Source organism: Pseudoliparis swirei, chromosome 20 (genome assembly GCF_029220125.1).
Source record: "Pseudoliparis swirei isolate HS2019 ecotype Mariana Trench chromosome 20, NWPU_hadal_v1, whole genome shotgun sequence".
Classification (NCBI taxonomy): Eukaryota; Metazoa; Chordata; class Actinopteri; order Perciformes; family Liparidae; genus Pseudoliparis; species Pseudoliparis swirei.
Window position 1 is genome coordinate 26,166,902 of NC_079407.1, and position 12,292 is coordinate 26,179,193.

Consider the following 12,292-nt stretch of genomic DNA (forward strand, 5'->3'; position numbering starts at 1 on the left):
TTTGATTTAAAATAAAGAAATATGCAAGAAAAATGTTTTTTGGGGGGGGGATTAATTAAAAGCCGGGAGGCACCGACATCCCATAACAGATTTCACAAATGATCTAGTAGATTCTGCCCGAGGTGAGCTGTGTGTGTGTGTGTGTGTGTGTGTGGATGAAAAACCTGATAGTTTGAAAGGATGTAACAGATCGGCACCCCCCCCAAAAAGAAGAAGGGATGAAATCAGAGAGGAGATGCAGGCAGCAGCGTGATTCCTGCACAGATCATCTTCCTCTTGGATCACTTTCCGACGCGCGGCTCATTTCCGGAGGCTGAAGATGAAGTAAAGCCGAGGAGGAGACGCACAGTCAGAGGAGCGCCCGCCGCCCTGCTGCAACACTTCTCCTTTTTAAGTTCCTTTTTTAAGTTCCTTTCTTCTCTTTACACGGGAGGATGAAGCTGAAGCGTCTCTCTCAGACACTTTCTCTCTTTCTCACTTTCTCTCCTTCCCTCCTTCTGTCCTTCTCTCCTCCAGCAGCAGCAGCGACTCTCCTCAACTTGGGACCAGTGTCAAGCCACCCATTCTAAAACGCACCACTTCCGGTGACGACATACAAAATAAAAGCCCTGACCTCTTTAAATATGTTGAAAGTAATGAATTATATATATATATATAAATATGTTTATATATAATACAATAAATAATATATGTATATATATATAATATAGTTATATGTATATATAATATATATGAGGTATATATATATGTATATATATAATACAATAAATAATATATATTTCTATATATATAAATGATATATATATAAATATATATATAATATATACAAAATATATTTATAAATATAGATATATATCGGTAAAAAAGAAGAAAAAAGTACCTGTCTTACGTAATCGACGAACCGCACGGCGAGCACGCGCACGCAGGTGTTTGCTAGCTCTGGTAAACATGCTACATGCAAATCCTTCAGCACTGTAACGTCACTTGAGCGGGTTTGTGTGACGTCAGAGCCTGGTTCAGGGTTCACGTGGGCTCGTGCACCTGGAGCCCGAGTGGACGGCGCGTGCACATGGAGCCCGAGTGAGGAGTACCGGAAGCCACGTTGCGTCGCACGCGCTTCAGACAGGTGAGTTTAATGAGACACTTCTTTGTCCGTGTGAGCTCGACTCTAAACTTCTCATCTGCCACTTCCGTTTGATTCTCGGTCGTCATTTCCAGTTGTGTGATTGGTAAACAGTTGTGTGGAGTCTTTAAAAAACAACTTTATTGTTGGTTTGGGGCTCTGTGGATGTGAAGGTGTAACTGATGTTCATACACTTTATATAAGTTGTTTATTCATTTTAATTAGTCTTCGTATCACTCTTTTTATTGTATTTGTGGATGGAAAAAAGGGGATGAGAATAAAAGAGGGGAAACAAATGCAGGAGATAAAGTTATTATATTGCCACACACGTTTAATTAAAACACGTTTACCGAGAAAAGTTAGCAAAATAAGAACCCACAAAATAAAATAAAAAAAGAAATTTTATTTTGATGATGCAATCGTATACTTCCGGGTTTGAAACGGTCCTTTTCCTGCCGCCTTGACGCATGTTATGTCGGAGCAGGGCAGTCCTCCTCCTCCTCCTCCTCCTCCTCCTCCTCCTCCTCCTCCTCCCTTTCTTCCCCCTTCTTCTCAACATCAGCACCAGTGGTTTATGGAGGAAAGCCAGCCGGCAGATTTGTGTTGCTATGCAGAATTTACTGTCGCTCTGTGTTTTAGGCGTGCACTTTTCCAACGGCACATGAATGCATCATCAATCTTTTCTCTCTCTCCAAGTCCATTTTTCTTTTCTAATTCAGCACCATGGTGTTAAAGTGTGAAGATTTAAGGAAAATGTCAAACTGGATCTGAGAAGGAGAGATGAGTGGGGATTCCCTGAATGAAACTTGAGAGCTCAGTGTGACGTCATATCGATCTAATATTTTAAATCTCGAGGCACAAACAAGGCGTTCAAATGTGTGTGTGTGTGTGTGTGTGTTTTATAGTGCATTTCCACAGATGTATTAGTTATAACTCTCCCCCTTTCTTGGATGCAACGCCCTCCTCCGTTTCCTTCGTCTCTCTCTCTCTCTCTCAAGATGTACAAATAAAAGGAGAAGATGGGGAGGAGACAAGCAGCAGTAGATTAATTTTTTACAAGCACCTAGACTAAGAAGACAGATGAGAAGCTGGGCTCAGGATACATCTCTCTCTCGTTCTCACTCACTCACTCACTCACTCTCACTCACTCTCACTCACTCTCTGTCTCTCTCTCTCCCCCTCTCTCTCGTTCTCACTCACTCACTCTCACTCACTCTCTGTCTCTCTCTCTCTCTCTCTCTCGTTCTCACTCACTCTCACTCTCTGTCTCTCTCTCGTTCTCACTCACTCACTCTCTGTCTCTGTCTCTCTCTCTCTCTCCCATAGGGTTCGGGTTGAGTACTTGGGGTCAGAGCTCCCCCTGGTGGAGAGCCAATGTAATTACACGAGAAGTAATTCGGCTTTACTTTTATTTTCATACAAATCCTGATACTATGTATTACAATTTTAGAAATAACAAAATAAAAAAGTGGTAAGAATGATATAAATAGAATGTTTATAGTTGGTTCTGATTGTTCATTTGTAATTGTTGTCTGGTTCTGTATAACTTGTACACATTTTAAATTAAAATGATTGAAAGAAATAATACACATCAAACACACATCACACACACACATTACACACACGTCACACACACATTACACACACGTCACACACACATCACACACACATTACACACACATTACACACACGTCACACACACATTACACACACATCACACACACATCTCACATCACACGTCACACACACGTCACACACACATCACACACACATCTCACATCACACATCACACACACATCACACACACGTCACACATCACACACACGTCACACACACACGTCACACACATCTCACACAGAAATAACACAGCTACCTATAAACTCCTCAATATAGTTTTTTGGGAAGATAAAATAACTAAAAATAAAATAAAAGTCTTGCTGTTAAATTTTGTGTTTGTGCATTTTTAGAAATGAATCCAAATGAATTAAATTCGACATTTAACGTCAAACAGACGAACGGACGCACTTCTAAAACTTCCAGATTTTTAATAAACCACGGGTCATTTTGATGGGAGGGGCTTAAAGAGGAAGAGGTCCTCAGCTCGTCTTCGTCCTCAGAACATGCCTTTGTACTTGTCCCGGTCCTCGTGGTTCTTCTCCTCCATGCGCATGTTGAGCACCGCCAGGTCCCTCTTCACGGCCTTCCTCATGCCCGGGTCCAGGTCCAGAACCCGGCTGAAGTCCTGCCGGGCCTCGGCCTCGTTCCACACCTCGGCGTGGGCCTTCCCCCGCAGGTAGAAGGCCTTGAAGTCACCTGCAGCCCAACACACACAGCATGATGAACACACACACACACACACACACACACACACACACACACACAGCATGATGAACACACACACACACACAGACACAGCATGATGAACACACACACACACACACACACAGACAGCATGATGAACACACACACACACAGACACAGCATGATGAACACACACACACACACACACAGACACACACAGCATGAAGAACACACACACACGCACAGCATGATGAACACACACGCACAGACACACACACACAGAGCATGATGAGGTCACACACACACACAGCATGATGAACACACACACACACAGCATGAGGAACACACACTCACAGACACACACTCAGACACACACACACACACAGCATGAGGAACACACACACACACACAGCATGAGGAACACACACACACAATGTGAGGAACACACACACACAGCATGAGGAACACACACACACACACACACACTCAGACACACACACACACAGCATGATGAACACACACACACACACAGAACATGATGAACACACACACACACACACACACACACACACACGCACAGATCATGATGAACACACACACAAACAGACACACACACACACACAGCATGATGAACACACACACACACACGCACAGAGCATGATGAATACACACACACACAAACAGACACACACACACACACAGCATGATGAACACACACAGACACACAGACACACACACAGAGCATGATGAACACACACACACACACACACACAAACAGACACACAAACAGACACACACACACACACAGCATGATGAACACACACACACACTCGCACGCACACACGCACAGACACACACACAGAGCATGATGAGGTCACACACATGCACACACACACACACTCACAGACACACACACAGAGCATGATGAGGTCACACACACACACATGCACACACACACAGACACACACACAGAGCATGATGAGGTCACACACACACACATGCACGTGCACACACATGCCCACACATGCACACACACACGCACTCACACGTCACACATCTCACGACACACATCACACACGACACACACACAACACACACGTCACACACATCACACACGACACACACGTCACACACGTCACACACATCACACACACAACACACACGTCACACACACACATCACACACATCACACACGACACACACACGACACACACACACACCACGTCACACACACACACACACACACACACACACACACACACACACACACAGTATACATCACACACATGACGCGACGCACACATCTCACACACATACATCACACACAAATCACACACGCGTCACACACACACGTCACACACACATCAAACGTCACACACACGCCACACACACCCGGGTGCTGGTTGATGATGTCGCTCGTGTGCTCGATGGCCTCGTAGAACTCCTCCATGCGCAGCAGACACTGGCAGTAGTTGAGCGTCAGCGTGTTCCCCATCTTCTCCAGCTTCAGCCACGGCGCCTCCCACGCCTTCTCCTGTCGGACACAGGTTAGAGGAGATCAAAGGCGGGACCGGTTCTTTGGGGGGGGGGGCCTCCGGACCTTCATCTGGACGTTCTTGATGCAGACGAGCGCCTCCTTGTACTTGTGCGTGGCGTCCTCGTAGCGGCCCAGCTTGTACAGCCGGTTGCCGTGGCCGTGCAGCACGGGGACGACCTGCAGCCGCTCGGCGTCGCTCAGAGCCCACGTCTCCCTGTTGTAGTCGCTGGGCTGCTGCACCTGCACACACACACACACACACACACACACACACACACACACACACACACACACACACACACACACACACAGCACACACACACACACACACACACACACACACACACACACACATGCACACACACACACACACACATGCACACACACACACACACACACACACATGCACACATGCCCACACACACACAGACATATACACACACACACACAAACGCACACATGCCCACACACACACACATACACACATGCACACACACACACACTGTTTACAAATCCTTTTGTGAAGCTTTCTTTCCTTTTTTTGTCATTATTTAAACAATAATTAAAAGTATAAATCAATTATACATTTATAGACGTCTTTCAGAAAACTGACAGCAGATTATTAGACGATGCTCATTTTAGTTTTATACATATTTAGAGCAAGAAATGTAAAACAACATAAGATAAACAACAACAAAAAACAATGTACAATAGGGAGTGATCTATTCTCTATTGTACATTCATTAATTCATGAAAATGAAATCAGGTCTGAGGCGTTATAAATTATGACCCCTTTATCCCAAAATGCCAAACATGCCACCAGAAGTACATTTAGTAAATATTTATCTCTTTTTAACAATGTTTCCGGTAGATTCCCCAGATACACGATCTCGGTATCCTCGGTTGGTCCCATAACGCGCGGTGACGGTGTGATGTTGGTTTCCACCACCAGGTGGCCGACCATCCGGCTTCCCTTCGCTCCTCCTCACCCTGATGAGCTCCATGACGAAGAAGAGGGGCTTGGGCTCCTTCATCAGCTCGTCCAGGTCGTCGTAGCCCAGGCTGTGGTAGGCGAACATGTTGGCCATGCCGCACGAGTGGATGTGCCAGTCCACCGGGTCTTTGCCCTCGGCGATGCGCCGCATGCTCTTGGCCACCAGGGCGTAGACGCCGGTGTGCTGCAGAGAAAATACACACAACGTGAGAGACGTGGTGATGTAATCTCATCTCATTTTACGGTTAACCCTCGACGTGTTGAGTGTCAAACGGATTAAAGAATGATCGTAATTCATATTATTCATCTCCAGTCCACCTCCTCAGTCTAACGGGGCAAGTGTGCCCCCTAGTGGATGGGAGTGACATGGCACAACATATCGAGGAGACTGAGCAGTGGTTCTCAAATGGGGGGTATGTCAAGGCCCTCTAAGGGGGTATGTGGACCCCTGGGGGTACGTGAAGGCCCTCTAAGGGGGTATGTGGACCCCTGGGGGTACATGAAGGCCCTCTAAGGGGGTATGTGGACCCCTGAGGGTACATGAAGGCCCTCTAAGGGGGTACGTGGACCCCTGGGGGTACGTGAAGGCCCTCTAAGGGGGTATGTGGACCCCTGGGGGTATGTCAAGGTCCTCTAAGGGGGTATGTGGACCCCTGGGGGTATGTCAAGGTCCTCTAAGGGGGTATGTGGACTCCTGAGGGTATGTCAAGGCCCTCTAAGGGGGTATGTGGACCCCTGGGGGTATGTCAAGGTCCTCTAAGGGGGTATGTGGACCCCTGAGGGTACATGAAGGCCCTCTAAGGGGGTACGTGAAGGCCCTCTAAGGGGGTATGTGGACTCCTGAGGGTATGTCAAGGTCCTCTAAGGGGGTATGTGGACCCCTGGGGGTATGTCAAGGTCCTCTAAGGGGGTATGTGGACCCCTGAGGGTATGTGAAGGCCCTCTAAGGGGGTATGTGGACCCCTGGGGGTATGTCAAGGTCCTCTAAGGGGGTATGTGGACCCCTGAGGGTATGTCAAGGCCCTCTAAGGGGGTATGTGGACCCTGAGGGTATGTCAAGGCCTCTAAGGGGTATGTGGACCCCTGGGGGTATGTCAAGGCCCTCTAAGGGGGTATGTGGACCCCTGGGGGTATGTCAAGGCCCTCTAAGGGGGTATGTGGACCCCTGGGGGTATGTCAAGGTCCTCTAAGGGGGTATGTGGACCCCTGAGGGTATGTCAAGGCCCTCTAAGGGGGTATGTGGACTCCTGAGGGTATGTCAAGGCCCTCTAAGGGGGTATGTGGACTCCTGAGGGTATGTCAAGGCCCTCTAAGGGGTATGTGGAGCCCTGAGGGTATGTCAAGGCCCTCTAAGGGGGTATGTGGACTCCTGAGGGTATGTCAAGGTCCTCTAAGGGGGTATGTGGACCCCTGAGGGTATGTCAAGGCCCTCTAAGGGGGTATGTGGACTCCTGAGGGTATGTCAAGGTCCTCTAAGGGGGTATGTGGACCCCTGAGGGTATGTCAAAGCCCAACAAAGGGGTATGTGGACTCCTGAGGGTATGTCAAGGCCCTCTAAGGGGGTATGTGGACCCCTGGGGGTATGTCAAGGTCCTCTAAGGGGGTATGTGGACCCCTGAGGGTATGTCAAGGCCCTCTAAGGGGGTATGTGGACCCCTGGGGGTATGTCAAGGTCCTCTAAGGGGGTATGTGGACCCCTGAGGGTATGTCAAGGCCCTCTAAGGGGGTATGTGGACTCCTGAGGGTATGTCAAGGTCCTCTAAGGGGGTATGTGGACCCCTGAGGGTATGTCAAGGCCCTCTAAGGGGGTATGTGGACCCCTGGGGGTATGTCAAGGTCCTCTAAGGGGGTATGTGGACCCCTGAGGGTATGTCAAGGCCCTCTAAGGGGGTATGTGGACTCCTGAGGGTATGTCAAGGCCCTCTAAGGGGGTATGTGGACTCCTGAGGGTATGTCAAGGCCCTCTAAGGGGGTATGTGGACCCCTGGGGGTATGTCAAGGTCCTCTAAGGGGGTATGTGGACTCCTGAGGGTATGTCAAGGTCCTCTAAGGGGGTATGTGGAGCCCTGAGGGTATGTCAAGGCCCTCTAAGGGGGTATGTGGACTCCTGAGGGTATGTCAAGGTCCTCTAAGGGGGTATGTGGACTCCTGAGGGTATGTCAAGGCCCTCTAAGGGGGTACGTGGGATTTGTTTTAGACATATTTTAAATGAGCATCTGGTCAGGGGGTACTCGGCTGAAAAAAATATTTCACAGGGGGAACGTCACTCAAAAAAGGTTGAGAACCAGTAGAATGTGTGTTTGTGTGTGTGTGTGTGTGTGTGTGTGTGTTGCCATGTTGTTCATAGAGGAGTGAATACACGCTCTAAGCCCCATCAGCTCTAATCAGTGGAGGCTAGTCTGTCGTGCTGACTCAGTGGGAATCCGAACCGATTAGGGAAAAGTGAGGCGGCTGCAGATTAATGACATCACACCTCCACCTGCCTGACACACGGGAGAACACATGATGTTCATCAGGGGGGGAGGTCATGTGACCATGGTGTGTGTGATGTGTGTGTGACGTGTGTGACGTGTGTGTGACGTGTGTGTGACGTGTGTGTGACGTGTATATATATATATATTTATATATATATATATTATATATATATATATATACAAATATATATATATATATATATAAATATATATATATTTGTATATGAACTATCTGTATAGTCTATATGGGACAACATGCCATATCAGGGAGAGAAACCACAAGTTAATTTAATGTTTCTGAGGCAGTTTTCTTTAAGCATGAATGCAAACCAGGTGTATTATTATAATAATTATTATAATTATGACAGTTATTATTACTATTATTATAATAATAATAATTATTATGTCACACGTGACACACACATGTCACACGTCACACACACGTCACACGCACTTCACACGCGTCACACATCACACACACACGTCACACACGTCACACACACATCACACACACCATGGTCACATGACCTCCCCCCCTGATGACTCATCATTGTCGGCGCCGTGTGACTCACGATGACGTCGCACCAGAACTCGGCGACCTCGCCGCCCCTCATGGAGGACAGCAGCGTCTCCCAGATGTCCAGCTTGAACATGTTGCCGATGACGACCTCCATCGGCGTGCCCGCCACGCGGCTGTCGTCGATCACGGTGCGCTCGTCGTCGCACAGCTGGGTGCGGAAGTGGAACGTCACCTGGGGTCCGGGGGGGGCAGGTAGAGAGAATAACTTGTTTCAAGTTTACAGATTACGGCAGATTTGTCTTTATTCAAGTATAGTATAGTTAGTATAGTTTCATCTATTTGAAAAATGTCAATGGAGGCTTTCCCTCTTGAAGAAAAAACTGCACACGTGTATAAACAGGGAGAACCTGGAAAAGTCATGGAATTTTAAAAAACGGTTATTTACAGGCCTGGAAAAGTCCATGGAAGAAAAAATCCCATACGTTTTGGAAAACTCATTGAAAATGTTGTTATATTCAAATGTGCATTTACGCTGATTACCTTCGCATTTTCATGCGGAAGGTTTTGTTTTGATCGCCGTGTATTTATTTATTTATTTGTATGCGTGTTACTCGCATAACTCAAAAAGTATTAAACCGAATCGCATACAATTTGGTGGGATGATTGGTTATTATCCAGGGACCATTTGATTAGATTTTGGGATCGATCGGATCAAAGGTCAAGGTCAAGGTCATGAAAAGGTCAAAATCTTCTTTTTACCATAGCACGGTCAATCTTTATCCAATTGGCATGCAACTAATGCCAAAATGTTCATAATTCAATGCCCAATCGTGTGATATGCGAAGGTATGCGCTCTACCAAGTGCCCGTTCTAGTTTTTAAATAATTAATATGCTTTAAAAAAAAGACGCTCAAAACATAAGCCGCCATATTCGCTCTTTTATACTCGTAGCGCACATTTTCCGCATTGCAAGTGAACGCACCGTAACTGAAAAAACGTAAATGTTTATTATTTTAATCTAGACTATTGTCTCTCATTTATTTGAGTCATTTAAGGTTATATACTGTATGCTTTGGAATTCTCTCTGTTAGTTTAAATACGACATGTAATCACTTTTTCATGTTTACACAGAGATTTTACAAAATGTATGGTCATGAAAATGTGGTTTAAAGTCCTGGAAGCCGATTGGTCGACATAATGAACCCTGTGTTAAGTGTTGTTTACGTTTATAGAACCATTTTTGAAAAAACCTGATGCAGATGGTTCAAAGTGTATTGATTTTAGGGTTTGAAAATGATTTTTTTATTAAAGGGTCGTATGTCTTGTCAATTACAGTTGCAAAAGCTTAAATATGGTCACCTTCCTAGAATAATAAAAAAAGGAATTTTTACAGTTTTATTTTAGAAAACACAAAAAACGTGACCACATATTGCTATATATGATATTGTGATACATTATACTACATATATATGTATTGGTGATTTTACCAGAGGTGGCCAGTAGCATGAGGAGAAGATTTAGGCAACAACAAAAAATGTTTCTCCAAAGATGACGAGCCATTATTTTTAGGAAGCTGCCGATATCAAGAAAAATAAATCCACTAATCTCACGTAAAGACGACCCTGCACCCATCACGTTACTGTCCCTTTAAATATGTTTCTTCTGAAGAGGAAACTCCAAGCACGGCCACACGACGACGCATTCATGCTCTCTTTTGTCTCTGCATGCTCTAAATAATGTGCAATATCAATGCAAATAATAACTGATATTACTGGAATTAGATTTAGAACATTTTAAACTTTTGCCGTGCACATTTTCTATAATTCAGTCATTTGATATTCTTCTGGAGCGCGGGCTCAGTGAGATGAATTAACGTCGATGAAGTGAAATGTGTCTATAACTGATGAGTTATTACTTTATGAATCAGACGATGTCAATAAATAAATACCTTCGCCCCTGTGATGTATTTGGGGATGTCTCCGGTGCCTCCGTGCAGGATCGTTTTTTTGATTCCCTCCAAGCCCAGCAGCATGGTGTCCTGCATATCCGACATCTTTGTTTGCTTTATTAATATGGATCACCTAATACTACCATGCAGGTATGTATGAATATGTGTGAATGAGTATGTGTGTGTGTGCATGGATATGGATTACATGGAGGTGTTGCTCCTGGTGGATTAGTTTAGGGATAATGAGATTGGAGATCCCCCCTCCCCCCTTATGTTTCATAATCTCTCTGCTGGTTTTGGGTATCGGTCATCATCAGCACTTTCTCTGAAACATCTTAAAAGGTCAAGAAACGGAGTCAGAAGTGGATAAAGTGTTGTTTTCTTTGGAGACACAAACATGTCCGTGAGAGTCGGACATGTTTTACATTCCTGAGGAAATTTCCTGGATTTATTGTGGATGTGGTAATCTGAACAATGCCGAGAAATAATAGAGCAGAACATGACTGGATGGACTTCATGACCTCGTCTGTTCGACATCTGTCTGCCGTGTGTGTGTGTGCATGAGTGTGTGTGTATGAGTGTGTGTGTGTGTGTGTGTGTGTGTGTTCGTGTTCCAAGGCTCCTGTTAAGTCTGCAAGCAATTATTCTAAAACATTACTCAGTGTTAATGCCAATAGAAAACCCCAGAACTGTGGCTGAAATATGCATTTTTCATCAGGTACGGTTGGAGTGTTATCTATATTCAAATAATAAGTTATTATACTTGGAAAAGTGCTGCAACATTATGTCAAGTTTGTCTTAATTTGTTCCACAGGATTGGGCAACAGTTGGGTATGTAGTGGCAGCTCGAGGCACAGGAATGAGGAGATGCTGCGCCCTCTGGTGGAGGAGGGCGGTAGTGCAGCAGGAGCTGTTTCCTCTTCTTCAACATGTTGGCCACTGTGGACATAAAGACACAAATATACTTCATACCGCCTAATAATTAATAGAGAATAGTCACAACAAAGCGTGACTCCTCAGGGTGCTGGCTTCACGAGCAACATCAATATAATATATATATTTTTTGTTTTACTTTTTATTTATTGATTTTTTTCTCAGTGAACTGAACAAAAAAATAACCCGACAAAATATTGTAAATGACGAAAAAGAAAAACTAATAATAATTTAAAAAATATATATAGATTCTACTCATGTCTGTATTTTCTTCATTTTTATTTGTTTTAAATTGTTTAACATTTTTTTTGTATCATTATACTATAAATGATCTTATATACTTGTTTCTCCTGCTCTATGGAAACACTGGTTCATATGGCGAGGGGGGGGGCTTGTATGACAGGCTTGTGTTACTATAGTTACAGCCTCTTACATCATTATCACATCTCTGTGAGTTTAAAA

The 12,292-nt window shown here is 45.1% G+C and overlaps 1 protein-coding gene across 1 annotated transcript; it reads right to left on the bottom strand.

Moving 5' to 3' along the window:
- Nucleotides 1-3,143: 3,143 nt before the first annotated feature.
- On the bottom strand, nt 3,144-11,092 carry aipl1 (aryl hydrocarbon receptor interacting protein-like 1). The gene is made up of 6 exons (XM_056441433.1): nt 10,898-11,092; nt 9,002-9,181; nt 5,951-6,139; nt 5,025-5,201; nt 4,817-4,958; nt 3,144-3,436 (listed from the first exon to the last, which is right to left on the bottom strand). Exons 1-6 carry the CDS (start codon nt 11,000-11,002, stop codon nt 3,237-3,239), a joined length of 993 nt encoding a protein of 330 aa, XP_056297408.1. The 5' UTR covers nt 11,003-11,092; the 3' UTR covers nt 3,144-3,236.
- Between the last annotated feature and the right edge of the window lie 1,200 nt (nt 11,093-12,292).

Excerpts from the sequence above, each read along its gene's own strand:
- aipl1 (XM_056441433.1), bottom strand. The coding sequence starts at position 11,002 with ATGTCGGATATGCAGGACACCATGCTGCTGGGCTTGGAGGGAATCAAA. Across the intron at positions 9,182-10,897 it reads AATACATCACAGGGGCGAAG|GTGACGTTCCACTTCCGCAC; the intron begins GTATTTATTTAT and ends CCCGGACCCCAG. Across the intron at positions 3,437-4,816 it reads CATCATCAACCAGCACCCGG|GTGACTTCAAGGCCTTCTAC; the intron begins GTGTGTGTGGCG and ends GTTGGGCTGCAG.